The sequence below is a fragment of the Falco punctatus genome (genome assembly GCF_963210335.1).
Source record: "Falco punctatus genome assembly, chromosome: 2".
Classification (NCBI taxonomy): Eukaryota; Metazoa; Chordata; class Aves; order Falconiformes; family Falconidae; genus Falco; species Falco punctatus.
Window position 1 is genome coordinate 83649734 of NC_137581.1, and position 21294 is coordinate 83671027.

Consider the following 21294-nt stretch of genomic DNA (forward strand, 5'->3'; position numbering starts at 1 on the left):
TGAGGCATGTCCCATAAGTGGTAAATTTTGGGGAATGTGGCACTGGGATGAAGTGGCTATCATCAAGTTAACCTGAGTGTCAGCTGTAAGTTTTTAAGGTCTCTATCTGTTTTCTTGTCTTGGGGGAATCCTGATTTATGAAGTCACGTGCTGGGTTCAAATGGGCAGCAAATCTTGTAGTCATTCTGTTGGTAAAAATATGAAAAAAAAATCAGAGCTCCCTCTAGAGCATAGAATATTTTGTTGTTGAACCAGCTATCAGCTTGTGTATAACTTCTCCCTCCCCCTTTGGCTTTAATTCATAGCTTTAAAACCAGAAAAAACAAAACTTGCTGTTTGTGGAAGAAACCACACTTTAGTTTACACAGGTATGTAACACATATTATATACATATTAAATAAAGACGGATTTCTTCCTTTGCTTTCATGCAAAATTACATTAGGAACCCCAGGAGGAAAGAAGGAAAAATAAACAAAAATGGTACTGTTAAAACTTGGGGGTTTGATATCCAGTTCTTTGAATGCGTGATTTATTCTGAGCCAATACATTTATAGAATAATGTTATATAAGTGTTTGCTAGCAACAGACAGATGAAAAAATTTCTTGCTGGCATTTGAGGTGTGGTTAACAATTAAAGCCCTGTAAAGGTATATTAGTATTTTTTACATATCTGTACTTGAATTTAACTGTGACAAGTAATTTATCTTTAGTAGTATAAAGTTATATATTTGAGTAAATATAGTAGAACTGAGTATTTTCAGGACTTCAAATTTTGTTGCATTTTGGTTAGCCAAGATAGTCTGCTATTTCAATGACAAGTTGCTTTATTAAGCTATAAATAAATAAACTATAAATTTAAACAAAAAAATATTTTTTTAGAGAGACAGTATTCAGAGAATTGATGCAAATTCTTGTCATACTTCTAAAATTTATGTAATGGAATAGCCATCTTTGTGGTTGCAATCCGTTAGCTTGCAGCAATGTTATAAAGAGAATTGTTTGATTATTAGGAGGTTTATACATGTGGAGACCCTGAACACTGTAAATAAGATTATCAGAATAAAGCAGAACATTTTAATAACAATTGAGTATGCAAGACTGCACAGGGTAAATATTAGTCACTTCCAGCGTACACGCTGACTAGATAATTTGTGGCCATTTATATGGGAAGGACCATTTATAGAGTGTATGTCAGTTGCTTATCACATTTGTGTCTGGATTTGTGTTATTAATGGGCCTTATCTTTCTCATCATAGATGAGCACTTTAGATGTGAAACATACTAAAATTAAAAATATAAATCTTAAAGTTCTCTTAAGTCAGATATCAATCAACAGCTTTAACTTCAATTTTAAGATTCTAAAACAAAATAAAGACCTAGTTAATTAAATCAAAAGTAATTTAAATATTAAAATGAATAAATGATTTCTAATAAAAACCTAAGCAAAAATATATTTCATTCACAGTATCAAAACTATCAAGTTATGTATCTCTCTAATTTATGGACTAATAGGACTCCAGTTTTCTTATCTGTGACAGCATGCACCATTTTCCTTCTGCTTTATCTTAAAATTATACATTATTTGCGGAAGAAGCCGCTTCCAGCTGCCAGGGCTACTAGTAGTCACTTTCTCGGAACTCTTGCAGAACTTCAAATTGTATTTACTTTTTGGATCAGTCTCCAGAATGGTGGGAGACGCAGACAGCCTAGGTTACTTAGAAGGCCTTTAGAAAGTTCTGATCAAGCCTCTGTGCAAGCTACAACAGAAACTGCTAATGTCAGCTCGAGGATATTTCAGGGCAGTAGACCCCAGCTTTTCTGTAATATTTTTTGTGTTGAAAATTAAATGACTTGCTTTAGTTTCTCTGTTTTTTTTTTTACAACGATGATAATGTCTTCATTCTGTGTATTACATGTGCTTTTCTGTATGCAGAAAAAGGAAATGTGTACGCTGCTGGAGGTAACAGTGAAGGTCAGTTGGGATTGGGTGACACAGAGGAAAGGACCACATTTCACTTAATTAGTTTTTTTACCAACCAGCACAAGATCAAACAGCTAGCAGCTGGATCATACACCTCAGCAGCTGTAACTGGTAAGAGCAACCACTAATATAAGCCATTTATGTGTGTCCAGCCTGGTGTTCCAGGGAAACATGTATTCCAGCATTCTGTCTGCTTATGTTGGTGCGTTTTCTGTGCCTCCCTGTCGTCCTTCCCTAGTAACCGTAGTCATTTGCCTATATCAACACAATCTGGTAAAGGGTGGCAGTCTCATTAATTTCTGACAAATTTTGTGGAAGTAAACCTTTTACGTGAGCAATGGCCTGCAATGGGAGCTCAACCTGTTTTAGGGTTAGCAGGAATCCTTACGAAGGAGAGACAGTGTGAGTGCCCTCAAAATGGGAAGAATCTTCAGTTCATTTCCAAGAGAAGCCAACTACAAAACATGAATCTTACGAAAACTGACTTCCCTAATTCCACTTCTTACTGCAGCTGTTCTGGTCTACTGGTATAGGCTACACAGCTGTGTCATCAGTAATTCTGGGAGGGACCTAACCTATGACCTATCTTTCTGGTGGCAGAATTACACAATTGCAACATGTTGAAGTCAGTTATAATACTTTGAGCCATTGAATGAGTGGTCCTTTATTACCCTATAATGTAATTTCTCTAGTTTTGCTATAAAACAGCTGTTTCTGTACATGTTTAGGATAAGTTACTGAGGCTGTCATTTCAGAATGTGACAGAACGCATAAGAGTGTATGAGAGATGCTAGCCTGCTCATTTGGTTTGTATTTTTTTGTGACAATTACTAACATTCTCCTGAGATTTGTTTAGTTTCCAGAAGCATCTCAGTAGCACTATAGATGGTACAGTTTTTTATTCACAACTTATTTCCCACCATTAAGAAATATGCAGGGAAAAGACTTCATCTGTTTCGGAAAAACAGATTTTTCATGTTGTTTGTTACTGCTGCAATTGGTCTTTGTGTCAACAGAGGCTGGTCTTAATAAACCTGGAGCAGCTATTGTGATAGTTTAAGGAAAACAAAATGAAGCTGGGCAATAAAATTACCTGTGAAGAGGACTGAAAGATAAGACTGGATGAAGCAGGATGTGTACCGAAGTCAGAACAGAGAATAAGTTTGGAAGAATGAGAAAGTGGTGCCTTCCTACTAGAAATAAGATGTCTTAAATTCACGATGGTATTTGCGTGCTGACCTTCGGCAGCTGAATTGTCGTATACGCTTGATCTTCCTCTTTTTGAAAGATTTTTTTTACATAGTACATAGTACTTTTCCCCTTGCTATTCATGGTCTAACACCAGTTGATGACTGTGTGCTCTGTGTCACTTCTGAAAAGCTTAAGCAATACCCTCTTACTTCAGACCTGAGATCATGACATTTAGTAGTGTCATACACAAGAGTTTATGAAATGGTCTTAAATGGGTACTATAACTGGTTATTAGTTTTGGTTTTAAATCTATTAACTGTCTGTGTCTTCATTTTAGAGGATGGGCAGCTTTTTGTGTGGGGTGACAATTCGGAAGGTCAGATTGGCTTGGCTGATGAAGCCTGTGTCAGTGTCCCTTGTCAAGTGGATGTTGGAAAACCTGTTTCCTCTATATCCTGTGGGTATTATCACTCTGCCTTGATAACAGGTAAGAAAATGGGGATAGTGGTTAGTGGATACAAGTCAGTGGTTCTCAGATTGTTGCCTTTGTAAAGGCAGTTAATGAGGCATTCATTACTTTTGAAACTAGATATGCCATAGCTGTTAAAAGCTGCCATGTGGCAGAATGTCACCTGTGTAGTTTTGTATTACATTGGGAGATTTTACCAAAGACAGGGTCTCTAAAATGTGTTCCTAATTGATTTATTTGGAAAACTTGTGTGTAATCTACTGTATTATTGTTTATTATTGATGAGCTGACAGTACTGTGAGAAAAAACTGCAGTTAATTTTTGGCATTTGCACATTGTTGTGCATATTAGAAAGAATGACTGTCTTATCACACTTATGTTTATGGAGGTTGCGACAGATTTGGATTAATACTGTGGTTTCAATAATCCAACTTTTCTTTCATTTTTTTGTGATGTTCAAATAATAATCTCTTCTAGAAATATAAATATTGAAGAGACTTACTGTGTTTTGCGGAAAAACTGATTTCATTTGCTAGTGGTGCAAGATTGTTGTCAAAGTTTGATGTTCTGTCTTAAATTTTAGGTTTTAAAGTCAAATAAATGGGCAGTATACAATATAAGGAGAAGCATATGCTAAAGTGAGCTGGTCTCTGATCTCCAAACCAACCCACCTCCATGTTGCTTTCCACCTCTCTCTTCCCAGCTATCTATTGGTTTCCAAAGCAGTGATGCCACTCATTTTTTAATAATGCCCGTATGGGTGAATTTATCAGTCAATATTGATGGTATTATACATGGACAGCCATGAATTCCTCTCAGCCATATAGATTTACATTATTAAGCTTTACAGTTTAGTCCCCTCAGAGTAATTACAGATTTCAAAGAATCAGTAGTTTTGACTGTAAAGCCTTTAATGGGTACCCAGGAACTATTCCATCAGATACTTTTCTCAGGTTACTTGATAAATGTTACTTTTCCACATATGATATCTATATAGCTCTCTGAGAACATGCTGTTAACCGAATGAGAGCTTCCTGTGGTGGAAGTTATTTATGTGTTATGCTGGTAGTGTGCAACTCTTATTACAGATGCTTTATTACAGTAAATGAATGAAGTGCCTCTGACTGATCAGGAGCTCAGTGCTTGTTAGGAAATCTACAGCTTCCTGAACTTGAAATAAAAAAATAATAATTAAGTCGTACTTCAAGGATATAGTAAGAAGATGTGTATTTCTGCCTTAGAGCCAAGAGCTAAACCTCTGACAAGACTGCAGTGAGGTGTGACAAAACCTTTGTTAGAAGAAGGGTTGAGGACAAGCATCTAAGAGTAAGGAGAAAACAGTGTGTACCAAGTGCCCTAAGGAAGTGCAAACTTTTAGTGGAGGGGGATGAGAAAAAGGATTAGGGTAGCAGCTGGGTAAGAAAAATGGAGTCTAAAATATTAATAGGAAGATGAACTGGTTATCACCTGTGACAATGAGGAGTTGTTGAACCTGTTACTGTTTAAAGAGGCCTGGTTGTGAGTGGAAAATCTTGGTTTTCAGCCTTAGTATGTGCAAATCCTGCACAAACTGGGCTTCAGTCTCACTGGAACTGCTGACATGCAGATGGCCACTTTTGTGGTGAAAGGTTGTGGGTTTTTTAAAATTATTTTCTTTTGGGCCCTTGCTGACAGTTTTATTTGACTGATATTTTAACTACCATAGACATTTAGCGTTGGACATCCAGTTACTTTTACTGAATTCATCTTCTGTTGTGCTAGTGCCAGTGTATATCCAGACAGTGTTTAAAAACAAAGCTTACTCATTTAATATAAGTGTACCATAGTCATACATAATTTTAGCCATGAAATTAGCCCTTAAATTACAAATGTGGAAATTCTGCAGACTGAGTCTGTTTAAGTACAAATGTAGTTACCTTATTTTTCTTACAGCATAGTTAGGAAGGAAGTCAAGTTACTATGCTGTTGCTTAAAACTTTTTTTTTCTTTTGAATTTTTGCTTTTTTTTCTTTAAAAAAGGTGATTATTTCAGTATTATTAGGATTCTTTTTTCACTTATGGAAAACGCTTGTAGGACTTGCTAGACTGACTTAGAACAGTGGTTGACATCGTCAGTATTCTGCCTCTGAGGGGTGGCAGAATATAGCAAACTGGATAATTATGATGTATTTGGAATATTCATATTAAAAGGGTAGGGTTTAATTTCCCCTGAATTGCCAGTTAGTCGCTGAGTTGTGCCTTGAAGTATGTTTAAAAGTTGCCTAGCATGGGGAGTTTTCCATGTATTTTTATTGTATGGTTTTATCTTGTATACTAGAATTTGGAGTGATTAGTGTTATTTTTAATATATACTTTTGGAAGTAATATCTGGAAAAGAAGGTGGTTCTGTATTTCCACAAATGAATTCTGAACTGTTCAGGTGAGTGTGTAATCTGTAGTAATTCCCTCAACGTCTATGAAGTATACCAGAGGAACTTTCTTAGTTTGTGGTTGCTGTTATTATGGAAGAAACACTGTTAATACGAAGCTTTCAACACCTGTAACTTCTCAGTTATTAGAATACTACAGAATTGCTACATTTTGACTTTTTAAACATCAAGTAATACCCTGTCTTTAAAAATAAAATGTAGTTGCAGGATGTAGGACTTGATACATGTTGTCGGGCTGAACTGATAAGCATGGCACTAAATGTTTCCCTTTCTTACTATATTTATGTTTCACACAAGCTGTATACTGGCTAAGCAAATTGTTAGGATCACAGGCATACTGGGTTAAAACTAGGAGGTGGTTAATGGACACTAGAATACATAGTGTGGTCACAGAGTGCCCTCTCCAGGGCAGGATGTTCATTAATAAGAGACTATTGAGAAAAAAAGTGGTGAAGTATGTATTCCAGCTCTTTTTTTTTAAAAAAAACAACCCTAAAATTGTTATTTCTTTGAAACAGCTGGTTTTAAAAAGATTTTTTAGTAGGCATTTGTCTTTCAGGTGTTTAACGACTGTAAAGCCAAGTGCAGTGTCAATAAGAAGTAGAGTGGAATCCTGATGTAAACCTTTAGTAGATAAAAGCATGTTTTATGGAAATTGTACGTTATTCAATCCTGAATTTGTACTTCAGTCCTACAACCCTACTCACACCCCCGACGGTTCTCTTACCTAGTAGCTCCAAAAAGATGATTTGTCATCTTTCTTACTTTTCCTTTTTAGAATGCCTTCCTTGCAGATGGTAATTTAACTGCTAAATGTGTCAGTCACCTGTATTCTACAGTGTACATGTGGCTGCACTGACACCAAAAGTAGTTGTAGAATAGAAGATCAGAATATAACCTGAATTATTTTTCACAAAAAACACTTCTGAAATTTAGACTAGGCATAAACACAGGCAGTGGCTAGCTCATTTCCATATGCAAATTAGGAAGCTGGTCTGGTTACTCATGTACTGTTTAAATGATGGTTTACTCCCTTTTCCTCTCACTTTGGATTCTTCCAAGAGTTCCACTGAAAATAAGTTTTTAATTTATAGTTTCCAGCCCTCTTTAGGACTTATTTACAGTATCTGTTTCCTTTCCTTTCTTTGTTCAGGCTTGGGACATTAGGTCCTCATGGTAGAGATATGTCTCAAATAAAGCACAGAAGAAGAAAGAGCTGAAAGAGTGTAAAGCCCAATTTTGAGTCCATACACAGACCTTTACTTGACTAGTCTTTGACCATGCTCACTCAAGTTTTTCAGAAAGCCTTAAGCTTGGCAAGTGTACATGGTTCATTTGTCCACTGGAGCAGATGGAGACCAGGAAAAGCAAATGTATCTAACCCCTCTGGTGTCTCCAGCAGAATTAGGTTCGTGGAGCCAGAAAGGACCTCTTCTGCTGTTTCCCCTGCTTGAACTGCTACTGTAAGCAATGTCAAGATAGAGTCCTGCTACAAAGATAGCTTTTCATAGAGAGCTTTGCAGGTTCTTTGAATTCCTTTTTTAAATTTACTTTGTAATTGTTTTTAAGGACCATTCCACAAACACTTACTTCCTTGCTCAGAATTTCAGCATTTGAGGTGGTTTCAATCACTTTGGTCTTGAATAAATACTTCTTCCTTTTTTTAATTTATTTTTTATTTATTTTTTTAATTTTTTTTTTTTTTTTTTTTTTTATTATTTTCTTATTTTATTCAAGGATTCATAGAGGGATCCAATTCTACTGCCCTCATTTGCCATCAGACAGGTCTTATACCTTCTCTCATCTGCAGTTCACATATTTACCTTTGAGGGGCCAAGAATAGTTTTCCATTTGCTTTCCCATTTTCTTGACATGCTCCTGTGACCTAAGGTTTAGTGATACAGAAAATGTGCCACACTAGGGAAAATTCAACATGTGAGAATGTGACTCATATGAGAGGAGAATATTAAATAACCAGATTCCGTTGTGAACAGAATGTCCCTAAAATGCAGTTGTATTGCACACGTACTGTACTCAAAATTTATCTGGGTTTAACTGGATTCCCTTTATGTTTGATAGCCATTCTTCATAGTTTTTAGACTCCTATTTGCCTTAAAGGGATGTGTAATGTATTAAAAAATTGCTTTAATAAATGGGTTTATCTTTGTTAGCTGGATTATTAAGTTGAAAAAAATGTAATAAACTTGATTAGTTTGGGAAGTCAAAGGAAGCTTGGCCATTTGAATCTCTAATCCTCTTAATTAGATTGTGATTGGATTAATATTTGTGGTGCAGTACTGTTTGAAAAGAAGTGCTGGTCTCTTCAAAGAGAACTGCCTAATTAGTTAACTCTCAAGTGCTTTTGAGGGTTTATCGGCTTGTTTCTAGAAGTATATGGCAAATCCAAGAGTATAAAAACAGCACTTACCTTCCAAAAAATGCAAGGTTCTTTCTGTTGTTGGGTTTTTTCCTTTCTCTTCACTTAGAATCCCTAATAAAATCTCTCTGTCGATGGAATGTTTTGGTTACAGACAACCTCACATTGCAGTTGATTTTTTTGTTGTTAATTGGGCTACTGTTTTATAATAGAAAATTGATGCTGCCGCAAATAACTGCTAAGTACCAGCCTGTTCAGAGTGTTTCTTTATGTAGGTATAAGAATAAAGATCAGAATCAAACCAGAAAATAAAACTAACAGAGAAGCCTAAACACAGTCCTTAGTTTAGAAATGAAATGAAATATATTTTTCTGCAGCTGAGATCATGTGCTCTTTCTTAAAAAACACAGATTGAAATGATTGCAGAATGCCTCTTAAAAAAGAAGTATAGAAGAATGCAGAAAAGATTATCTGTGCACAGATACCTGCAGGTAAATTAAGTGGTATAATATTATTAGGGTAGTTTGTGTGTGCAGGAAAAAAAATGTCAGAATAATAGAAAATCTAAGGAGAGATGGCAGGATGGGATTACACCTCTGATGATGATAGTTGGGCAATACAGCTATCCTGTTTCATCATCTTGCTGAAGAGTGTGTAGCTCTTGTGAATAGATTGTGAGTGGCTACTCTTAATGGCCTGAGCCCTGTGAAACCTTTCTGGCAGCTTGATATAGAGTAAGATTGTATTATTGTCATTCCCTGATTGCCCCTCTGTGCGGTTAGAGCATTATGTAAAGATGGTAAGTCCAGTTGCTAGCCTTAGTGGCCCAGGAGCATGGCACTTGAAGAATCTGCCATTGTGAGAGGCAGAAGTGACCTTGGAAAATAGAGAAACAATATAAAATAGTCTGGGGTTTCTTTGACTAAGGCAGAGGCTAAATTTCTTAGGTTTTGTAAGTGTTACAAATAAATATTTTGTCATCAAAGTTAGGTTCTAAGTCTTTGGTGGGAGTGCTGGGCTGCAACTTTATGTTGAGGCTTAGGACCCATTTTCCATTTAAAACAGGACTTTGTTTTTTATGAAAAGTTTTTTTTTTCCTTTACAGTTTTTGCTCTTTGAGTATGTCACGTGTTTTTTTCCCCAGAATTTTCAAGTAAATTGATAAATGTATGCATTTAAATTAAGTGGAAGCTGAGGTATCTTAGAAGTTGCATAACCTCTTTATTTTTTGTCCTGAATGGACTTTACCATAAAATGAGAGACACGCTTCAGATTCTCCCTATAGTTATAATTAATTGAAAACCTATCCTTGGGCTTTCTCTGAAGAGAACAGTTCATCATTTAGACCATTTTTGTTTGCTTATTGAGGACTGTCAATACCAAAGGTAACATACATCACAGATCAGCATGACTAGTCAAGAATTACTTCCTCTGATAAGATGGGAGGAGAAGCACTGCTTTATTAAAAGACATAGTAGTTTAAGGGTTTTCAGAATGAATCAAAGCCCTTCTGATGGAGGGTCCTGGCAAAAGCAGGCTGTGCTGCTCTGTTCTATGCACCCACTGCTGTAGTCACTCTTTAGCACAAAGTAATCGAGAGCCAAGTGCCACAAATTAAAAAAATAATAATATATATATATATCTCGCTGGCAGAAGAGTTTTCCAGGAAAACCATTTTGAATCAAGGTTATCTATTGGATTTACCAGATGACTTAAATGCAAATGTATTACTAACTAGTTGTCCCATAATTACACAAAATGAAGATGCGGTTTTGCAACCTGAAGTTCTTGCTCAGTTCTTATTCACACAAAAGGCAATTTTAAATGAGTGTACTGCTAGAGCAAAGCTCTGGAAGATTCAGTAAAAATGACACATTTCTTACTGACACCAGTTTTGACTTTCTCATCATCAGAATTAAAAATTCAAAGCAGTAAAATTCTTTTCCTCTCTTTGCTTGGTATGCCCAAGTTTTAATAAACTTCAGTTCATTTTGAATCATATCCTTCAATTTTTATTAACTTGTTTTTTACAATTTCACTAATGGCATTTGCTTTTTAGAATGCATACGTAGCTTCATTTTTTGTACTTTACATTTTTATTCACAGCTTTACTTCTAGCTCTTCCTTATTTCCTATTTCTCTGTAGCCTTGTTTTTTTGTTCATTTCCATTGTCCTTAAATTCCCAAATTTTAAGTTGTGGCTAAAAAAGTGCAAGGAAAAAGCAACAAACGTAACAGCTATGCAAATGGGGGAATATGCACAAAGGCTAACAGAAAACTAGTAATGAGTGTGTTTTCTTATGCTCTGCCTGCCTTCAGTGGAGAGAGGGATGAACTTCTCTAATGGTCAATTCTGAACACCTAAATGAGGCTTCAGCTTTGAAACTTTGTTTGAGCTCATCTGTTTTCACTGTGTGTGGGGAAAGACCAGCATTTCCAAGGTCAACCCAACTTCCATGTTGGCAAGGAAGTTACAGCTTTTGAATAAAAATCTCTCAGATACTTGCATCATGCAATAGCAATGCTTCTAAATGGTGTAAAAATAAATTTGTGAACACTAGATGTATCCTTCTGAAAGTAAAAGCACATTTTGTACTGAAGTACAAATCTGCATGTTTCCAAAAATATTGTAGATGGGTGCTTCTGATGACTGAGCTTTAATAATGGAGTATACATCTGGGGTTTGTTATTATATTTGTTATGTAACTGTAGCTATCTCTTTGAATTTCCTTTAGCTCCTACAGTAATTTAAACATTTCTTTGTCTTGAACTAGCTCCATGTGAGAGTTTTGTTTATCCTTGTGCTTTGTTATATCCAACTGGGATTAAACCCTAAGCTTTTCCATATGTAATGGCACATGATGAGTTTTTTGGTAAGTAATTTCAAATTCAGATTGTGGGCCACAATTTGCTAAGAGGACACTACTCCACAAATAGTTTTTTTCATGAGTGCAGAATACTCAACTGTTGCTTTCCTACCAGTAAGGAAACATTTTCTACCCAAACCTCACTCCCCATTAGAATAATTTGGACCCCTTAGGACGGAAAATCAGAAATGTAAATGTAGATAAATTATAAAAAAAATAAAATAAAAAAGTAGGTAAATGTAAAAGATGTAGATAAATTGTAAATATAGCAATGGGAAGTACATTTTCCATGTTCCATTTTTAACTATGGTAGAAGGATATATAGAATGCTATAGAATTGAATAGTAATTCAGACATACAAAGCAGTGAGAAAGCAAAGGGAGTGATTGGAAAAGATAAAACAAAGGAAACTTGAAAGTAAAATAAATTACCCAGATTTGGGATTGAACAGTATTTGAACTGGTTTCTTAAAACGTCTGGGTGAATGAGAAGGGTCTTCTTACATGATTATGTAGCAGATCAGAAAGAAGTTACAGGAAGAGATCTGTAAAGACAAGTCAGTATTTTTTTTTTAACTTAATTCTGGTGGAGTTACTGCTGTGGAACTACTGCTCTTATCCCTGTTGTTGGATATATTGCTCTTTTCTTGCTGTCCAGACCACACAGACAGTTTCATGTCATTCCTCTTCTTTTTTCTTTTCTTTTTTCTCTATGTCTTACAAGAAGAAAGCATGGCTTTTGCATCAAAATTCCATGCAAAACAATTTTCTGTTTTAGTTGAGATTCATAAAAGCAACTTCAGTTGACATAAGTACTGCTACAGAGGGAATTATAACGTCTCCAAAGCAGGATATACTTAGTTTTGTTTTTCCCTTGGCTGGATTTGTTGCAGGCTAAATATTGTGGTTCTCATCTTGGAGGGAGCTAAAAATTTAGCCCCTTCTTGTGCTGTCAAAGCAGACTACTTCGCAGAGCTGTTTGGACATTATACAGATATGTTAAATTATCCTGTATTGTTTGTACACTTTTTTATCTTACTGATTTGTCTGCAGCACTCTTGACAACCCATCCTTGCTTCTGAGTGCATGCTGGAAATTCTGCTCTGTTCTGTGTTTTCAAAGGAGATGGTGAGCTCTATACTTTTGGAGAACCTGAGAATGGGAAACTGGGATTATTGCCTGAACAGCTGAAGAACAATAGAGTCCCACAGCCTGTACTGGGAATTATGGAAAAGGTTAATAAGGTTGCTTGTGGTGGAGAGCACACCGTGGTGCTGACAGGTATGCAACTTAACTGGCTTTTTTTACAGCCCTGTGACTTAATCAGTAAACTCAATTTATTTTAAAGAATTTGCATCCAACTGAAGTGTAACATGCTGTAGTAATCCTAACTGGAAGACCATTGTACATCAAGGAGGTAGAAATCCGCGTAACAGTTAACCTGAGTGTAGGCCTGTGCTGCGCTATGCATATCCCTTGGCCGAAGGATAAACTTAGCCAGCTGATGGTAACAGAGGAGCTTACAGGCAGCTCCTGCTTGGTACCACTGGTTACATAACTTGCGTGTCCTTGCCTTTATCTAAAACTTCAGCAGGAAGTTCCCATGCAAATGTCCTTTATATTTGACAGTATAAATGATGAATAGAATTGTTTTGCTTGGAAGAAAATAGTGCAAGAGCTAAAATGACCAAAATGGAGTAATCTTCCACATATGGGATCTGTGTAGCATGCTGTACCTGGCTGGAGGCCTGTTCGGTTCCACACAACTCAGGATTCCCAGCGTCTGAAGGGACATAAGACTATTGATACTATCTTCTTTTTTTTTTTAATAGTCTCAGCTCCAATAAATAGTATTTTAAGAGATGCTTTACAGAGTCTGAGTGCCTTTCTTACTGGAATTTTAACAATCCAGCACTTCCTAGGGCAACACAAATGATTGACGTTTCTTTCTCTAAAGATCCTGGAAGTGGTATTGGTGTGAGGGGGAAAGAATTTAGAGGAAAGCTTCCATTCTGTAGTAAATATAAATGACCTTGAATATTTAGGATGATGTTTAGGAAGTCACGTTCCAAATAGCTGTCTGTTAGTAGCAATGGAGATGCACAATCTAATGGATGCCTAAATGGATTAACTATCTCTTGTGATACAGAATTTGCGTGTGACATTGAGCAGAATCTTTAGCATACATATAAAACTAGTACAGATATAGACATTCAACATGTCATGTATCATACAAGTTATAAAAATCAGCAAATACAACTGCTACATATTATTTCAGAGGGCTGTGTGTATAGTACTTGGAAGATGGTGTATGTTATTGTACTATTAAACAGTTGCATGCCCATAGTAAATTAGCTTTTCAAAGAGATATATGCAAAGCGTTGCTAGCTATTTATTTCCACAAATTCCACCCTGAACTATAGTAGTATAATAGCAGGAAAGGGAAGTTTGGCTTTGCCCACAGATGATTTAAAAAATATCAGCTTTGGCATGTAATAAATTCTACAGATGTTTAATATGTCTATAATTAATCTCCTACCAAAATGTAGTTAATGTCCTACCAAAAGTAGGATGTATACATACCAGTCCTTAAATCTGTGTTTTGAAAATGCTGAATAGTCATCACTTTCGTAACGGTGTGCCTTCAAGGTTAGGTAAACAAAATTTCTAAAATACGAACTGAGGATCTAACTGAGGGAGATTGTGAGTAATACGGTGTGGTATTGTACTGCAAGCCACTCAAGCGAGTGGTGGAAGTAACGTACTGGGAAAGGTTGTATGTAATGATGAGTCAAGCTGCAAAGATTCTGGGTAGGTTAGAACTCCTTTGGGAAAACTATGAAGAGGAAATAACAGTAGCCAATCCAGGAAATAATGCAAATATTTGTCTACATTTCAATGCCTTTGTCTCTCTTCTTCCAGTCTTACCCTGGCAGTATTCTATGTCATAAAATAAATTTCTTTACATGAATCAGATTATCATTATTAGGAAAAAAAGTTACCATAAATTTTGGGCAAGCAAATGTATAAATCATAGCATTATTTTATGGGTTATAAAGTCAAGTTCTGCAGAAGAATTTGATTATCATTATTGATCATTTTTTATAACTGTAAATCTGAAGCCAACCAATAGATACTTTATTTTAATGGTATTTCATGTGATAGAACTTCATTATAACAAATGACTCTTAGAGAGATTTAGTAGTAAGATATACACCTGGATGATATCATCATTATAGTGAATTCTCTACAAAGTGCTGGAACAAAGAGGCAAAATATAAATGTCAAAAACCAAGTACAGTGAAGAAAACACCATAGTAAGTCACTGTCTTAGGATGTAAGGTTTACTTGCCTGTGGAAACAGATTTTGTAGTAGAAGGCAACTAAGAAATTCAGTGCTGGCTTATCTGGCAGCTGATGATCAAAGTGTTGAGTGCCAGAAGATCCAGCTGAGTCAGGAGAAGAGGAAAACCATATTCTCAACAAAATAAATTTTCCTAAAGACTAATAGTTGTGATAAGAGCGAAAGGTCAGATAGATGTTTTTTAATGTGATTCAGCTATTGTAAAATAGGCTACAGCTGCAAACTTCTGCCTAAGACACTTTGAATGAAAGAGTAGAGGATAAAGGAAATACTGTCTCAGGTGAAAGATTCTTCATCAGGAGTGCTGACACATGGAAATTTTTCTGACTCAAACCAATACTTGGTGAAAAAATTGAGAAAAGAGAGAGATTTGGACACTGTAATAATTTAAAAAGTGAGTTTAGTGTACATGCATTATAAACTTTGCACCAGAAACTTAACTTGAAATCAGTACTGAAGGGTATGTTGCATCCTGAGATGAAGTGGCATGGCCACATTTTGATGGGTGATATATCTTTAAAGAGGAGCAGAAACATTTATACTTCTTCTAAGCTAGTTTTCCTAAATTAAGAAAGTAGTACAATTTGGAAGAAATTCCAAATTTCATGTATCATCGTCCATGAAGATGGGTGCTGCTTGGCTTTAGTAACACTGTATATATACTGATACTGTTTTCATCTTTTGGGGTTCTTTCCAGTTTTTTTGGGTGTGTCATTTCGGTCTTAAAAAATAAGAACTGAACGTCTGACTATTGTATACTCCCCTGTTTCATCTATCTCGTTTAGCATAGGAATAGTGTAGGAGAAAATGTCATATGGAGAAAATGTTGCACATCTTGTCTCATTTCATGTCATCAGTTCTACTTAGGGTTTATCAAAGTAGAAGAAAGCATAATCCAGTTATCTTACTGAGTACGAGGCAAGTTTCTTCCTGACTTGCATACATAATTAGTCTGTTCCAAAGCACTTAATTTGATTTCTTTTTTATGACTGTCTTATCTATTCTATTGGCAAATTTGTATAGTAAGAACCACTGTTATCTGGGTTATTAAACCAAGCTACTGTTTGGAATCTCTCCAGCAAGTATCAGTGTAAATGGTAGAAAGTATATATTAAAATAATTCATTTTTTCCTTTGAAACTCCAAAATGGGAAACTAATTTTTTTTTCCCAGAAAAAATTAAATTGTTGAGAGCAATTATTTGGAAAAAAACTTTTTAAAGATAGAAGGTTTTAGAAATGTTGAATATGGTATTGGAAACCATCCTCTTTACAGGTCTTATTGTTACTTCTGCCTTTAATATTTGCAGTTGTTCTAGAGAATAAACAGAATCAAAGTTAAAAATCATAGCACGCAAAAGCTTTCTCTCACTGTAGCAGCGCAAACCTATTCATTTTATGACAGTCTATCAGCCCGTTCAAGAAGATCATATCCTCATGCTGAATGACTTCTCTCAGAGAGTAAAAAAAATTGCATCCACTACTCACAATGCTTGCAAGTGCTTCCTACTGAAAATGAAAGCTGTTGGTATCGTCACTTTCAAAAGAAATGTGAGAGAGCAGCAATCTCAATTTGCATGGTTCTTCAGTGAAGCTCTCTAAAAAGTAGAAGAATAATAACTTGTGAATCTAGAAATTGGAGAAGAAGAAAAAGATGACTGGGAGTGGTCTTAATATCTTCCAGTTTTTTTCAGATGATGACAGGTCCTCTGGGAATAATCCTGTCTCTAAAAGAATATATTACCTCCTTTTATTCTCTTAAAGGAGAAAAAACAAATATACCTCTTCAAAGGAAAAGGAGAAGCAGTCCTTCAGGAATAGGTGGTTTGACATAACAATACGGCACGTTAGCACGTTGGTATGTAAAATGTTGGATTTTTCATCTTCCGTCTCAAGGTCTTTTAAAAAGAGAAGATAGTCAAGATACCCTTTTGAAAGACAATGAAAAGGATGAAAAAGCTCTACCTTTTCTTGATAGAACTGACTGTTCAAACCATATGGGACTGTCTAGGTTTTTCAAACCATACTTAAGTCTGTATACTATTTATACTGAAATCCCTAAATCCAATTACTAGCTCTGGTAAAGCTGAGTGTTGTATTGACAGCTCATTTTTACAGTAACATTTTTCAGCATAAGCTGTTTAAAAATAAAGCTATTGTAAGAGTGAATAGCCCATTGGCATAATAATAGTAGTAGTAGCGGTGATGGTGGTAGTGGTGGTGGCAGTGGTAGTAGTAGTAGTAGTAATAGTAATAATAATGTTCAAGGGAAATGAATCTGTGTGGAGAGATATAAGCTTACTTGTCTGTTTTTCTTCTGAGATTTTAAACTCTTTCTGTAGCCTTAAATACATTGCAAGGAATGCATGAATCTTAAAAACACTCTTGGCACTCACTCAATTATTTCAGCAAACAGCACATGTTAAAAAAAATATCTGAAAGCTATATCGATTTTTACCTAGGACTATTTTATTGAAAGTGGCAACAGTCATCGAGATTAAAAAATTGGTATGTACTCCAAATGCCTGCAAAGGTGGAAGGTACACAGTTACACGAAAATACCCCTGTTCTTCCAAAAAAGAAAATGTAGGAAGTAAAGGAGAAGCAGTCCCAGCACTTAAGTGCTGGAGGTCACTTGGAACAGTGAAGCCATTGGCTTCTGTGCAGACGCTGAAACCATTTCTCTTCATCCTTCAAGATGCCTTCTCATGGGCTGCTGCTGTGGAGGCAGCAGTTCCTTCCTCCAGGCCAAGACAGGACTTGTATTCTGTTTCTTCTGGGTGCTGGCGATACGGCTGAGCCTTCCTTGTGATGCCCTGGAGGCAGCGCTGCTTCCGTCGTGCTGCTGTGGCTTTATGTCTTTCCTCAACCTTTGTACCACTGTGGTGCTGCCTTGACCATTCCACAGGAAACTACATCAGCAAACCATACCCCAAAACTGTCTTTATGAGCTGAGCTGGCTCACGTCATAGCCAGGAGGACAGCAGAGACAGCACAAGTTGGGACTGGAGAGAGAGAATGGGGGAATGAGCCCTTTTGCTGGCAGTATGTTTTCTTTGTCTCATCCAACCATATCCTTACTGGGAATAAGGACAGTAAAAAGAAGGTGTCAGTGGGGCTGTATACCCTTTTGGATTCATGCTGTAGGCAAATGCATTTAGGAATTCAATTTCAGAATGATGAAATTCACCTCTGTCATTTTATCCCTAAGTCTGTGAGGTTGGTTTGCCATAGACTTCTTTTTCCATGTATCGATAAAGACAGATTGGAGGAAATGCCTCATTTCTGGTTAAGTGAGATTATTACTGAGGTTTGGCCTCACTTTGGCACCAGTGGTGAATCATTAAGAAAGGTGAAGTTTTTGTCTTCCTGTGCCTTGATAATTGACTCATAAGCAAATTTAGGAGGAACAAAGTTTAGGTGCCCCTGGTCTCTAGGGATAGGAGAAGATATAATTCTTCTTCTAAAGGCACTTTAACCTGGTTCTGGATTGGTCTGTTCTTCTCATTGCCAGTAGAAACAGAGGAAAGAAAAGTTTCCTGTGCTTTTAAAGTTAGCGTTTGAGAGCATCTCCCTGTAAACACAAATGCAAAAGGCATTGCATGTTTCAAGCTAGGATTAAAGATGATGTGAAAAAGCTCCAGCTTTACTCAAAATAATTATGTTAAACAGATAAAGCAATATAATTTGAAAATTACAAGGTCCACCAGTTTCCATGGTCTTGTTAAGACAAATGCAGTACTTCTAAACAGAATTTATGGATTCAGCCATCCTGAGGAAGTAATTTACTAAAGTGAAGATGAGACTTTGTTTCGCTTAGAGAAAGCTCCTGTCTTTCAAGTGTGGTTTCTTGATTCTTATACAGAAAGTCTAAATGCTCCAGAAAATGCTTTAGTACTTGTTTTACTTTTTAAAGATCCTGAAGTGTTGCTTTCTTGCACTAGAATTTCCAGCAGAGGGAGCTTTACTATTACATTTAGTAAAAACCCTGCTTTACTCACTACTTTACATCGACAATCTGAAAAAGGTGAAACCGGTGGGGTTCTTTGGTGTGAATTTATGACTTCTTAATATGAAACAATTTAAAAGGGGCAGAAAGGGCAAGCCCCTTCCTAGAAAGAACATCTGCATACATAGTGTTACGGTATTTCATCATGGTTCCTTTGAAATTGGAAAGTCCAATATAAGTTTGTAAGTGTACTATGGAAGGTCTGTTCTCTGCTTTCTCTTTCCCTGACAGCAGTGAAGGATTAGTTTGAGGGAATGGTAACATAATTTTTAATGTATCTCCAGTTTGTGGCTGCTCTGAGAATTTGGTCTCACAGTATAAAGTACTTCTGTGGCACTGAAACTTAGTTCGCTATTCCAGTGGCCTTGTTTCCTTGACACAAAGAAGTGTTCAAAAAGTAAAGATTCTCTGTCGATTGTAGTTCCCCATATTCTGCCGTGGATGGCTATTCCTCTCTTGCTTTTGAAGGTGGTGAGATTTTTGACTCGATGGCATCTGTGCAGCAGGAGCAGGCATGCTCTGCACCATGGTCATTACAATAATGTCATGATATATTGCTCCCAAGTCTCAGTTCCTTTTGCTTGTCATAGAATACGTTTTGTCCTTCCTGATCTTTCCCAGGTTTTCATAAATTTTTTTCAAGTACTTTAAGTAGTACCTCTCTAGCTTTTCCATTGTTGCCTACTTGCAGAAGGAAAAGGGGCAGGGAATAAAATTCTAGGAAAACTTCTCCTTTTCCAAAAAAACTTTAGTCTTTGTATTTCCCTTTTCAAACATGACCTCATCAAGATTTCCAAGCTTCACAGTCTTCCCCTGTTGCGATGGAGTGCCAGGGATGGACACACCAAGAATCTTTATTGCTTTGGAGAAGTGCTTGTTCTTTTTCCTGGCACAGACAGTCCATTAAACAGACAAAATGTAAATGTGGAAAGATGATTATTCTGTCACAAGATAACACAATTATAGTTTTCTCTGTATTTAATGCAGGGCTGATTTGGTAGCTGAACAGAATACTGTAACCTATTCTGTTACTGTTCCAGTCTCTTCTTGCACGCAAATTAGCATTGGTTTAAAGAGGTCTAATCTGTTAAATTTAGGTTCATACAGTGTATGTATGTATGTATGTAACCAGAAATTGAGACTACTGTACTTGAAAATACACTTATATGTAAACATTGCAGTCTTTAATTAATTACAGTATGTGAACTCCCGTAAATTTTTTGTTTGCTCGTATTTTGTGTACATGTGATCAGTGGATTATTTTGCAGTTATGTTAGAAAATATATTGCGTATTGAACCATTCAAAATTAATTTCTGTATGTATTTTAGTGCTTCCTTTCCTGTTTTTTTATTTTGTTGTATTTTTTTATTATTTATTTGATAAATATAATTGAGAAGTTGGAACATTTTTTAATTAATAAAATGTTGCTTTTTTGATGCTGATGTTGGTTGACTTCCATTTGGCTAACAGAAAGAAGGTTATACTATACATATATAAGCATATTTGTTGTTAACTTTGTCGGTACATTTTCAGAGACAGATGTATATACTTTTGGACTTGGACAATATGGGCAGCTGGGACATGGTACTTTTATTTTTGAAACTTCAGTACCAAAGTCTGTGAAACACTTGAGGAGGCATAAAATATGTAATATTACCTGTGGGGAAAATCATACTGCTGTAATAGCAGGTATGTAAGTGAAAAATTCTGAAATGCACTTCTACTCTTATTATACTATACTATACTGTACTATACTATACTACACTATTGTACTGTAAAAGCTTTCTTTATAAAATGAGCAGTAGAAGAAGATGTGCTAGTTCTAAAGGTGAAGTGAGTTAGTGTCGTGGTTTATCCCCAGCTGGCAGCTAAGCCCCATGCAGCCGCTTGTTCACTCCCTTCCACCCGGAGGGATGGGGAGGAGAATCGTAAAGGAATGTAAAACTCAAGGGTTGAGATAAGAACAATTTAATAATTTAAACAGAATATAAAGGTAAGAACAACAGCAATAATAGCAATAATAATATCAACAACAACAGTTATAATGGAAAGGTGGGGAAAAGGATAAAATCCAAAGGAAAAGGGAGAAAGGAAAACAAGTGATGCACAGTACAACTGCTCACCACCTGCTGACTGATGCCCAGCCAGTCCCCAAGCAACGATCCCCACCCCGCAGCTAACCCTCCAAGTTTATATACCAAGCATGACGTCCCGTGGTATGCAATACCTCTTTGGCTGGTTCAGGTCACCTGTCCTGGCTGTGTCCCCTCCCGGTTCCCTGCACCCCTCCAGCCCTGTCACTGGCAAGGCCCAAGAAACCAGAAAGTCCTTGACTTAATATAAACACTTAACCAGCAACAACCAAGAACATCCGTGTGCTATTGATACTGTTCTCACATCAGAGCCAAAACACAGCACTGTACTAACTACTAAGAGGAAAGTTAAATCCATCCCAGCTGAAACCAGGACAGTTAGTGTTGTTGGTTTGGTTTTTTACAAACTGTCTAGGTTAACTCATCTCAGGCTGTACTTTGCCTGAAAATATACATAGTTTTTGATCGTATTAATCTGTTGAAAATCTAAAAATAATTGTTCCAGTTTTGCTTTTG

General features: G+C 36.4%; 1 protein-coding gene across 7 annotated transcripts in view; it reads left to right on the plus strand.

Moving 5' to 3' along the window:
- RPGR (retinitis pigmentosa GTPase regulator) overlaps window positions 1–21294 on the plus strand; it is a 67316-nt gene that overhangs the window by 13350 nt on the left and 32672 nt on the right. For 6 of the 7 annotated variants that reach the window (XM_080374338.1, XM_080374342.1, XM_080374343.1 and 3 more), the window contains exons 4-8: window positions 306–368; window positions 1934–2092; window positions 3510–3659; window positions 12436–12594; window positions 20219–20374. In XM_080374338.1, the coding sequence (XP_080230464.1) occupies window positions 306–368; window positions 1934–2092; window positions 3510–3659; window positions 12436–12594; window positions 20219–20374 (687 nt within the window). The remainder of the gene's footprint in view (window positions 1–305; window positions 369–1933; window positions 2093–3509; window positions 3660–12435; window positions 12595–20218; window positions 20375–21294) is intronic. The other variant, XM_080374339.1, reaches the window with a different exon arrangement.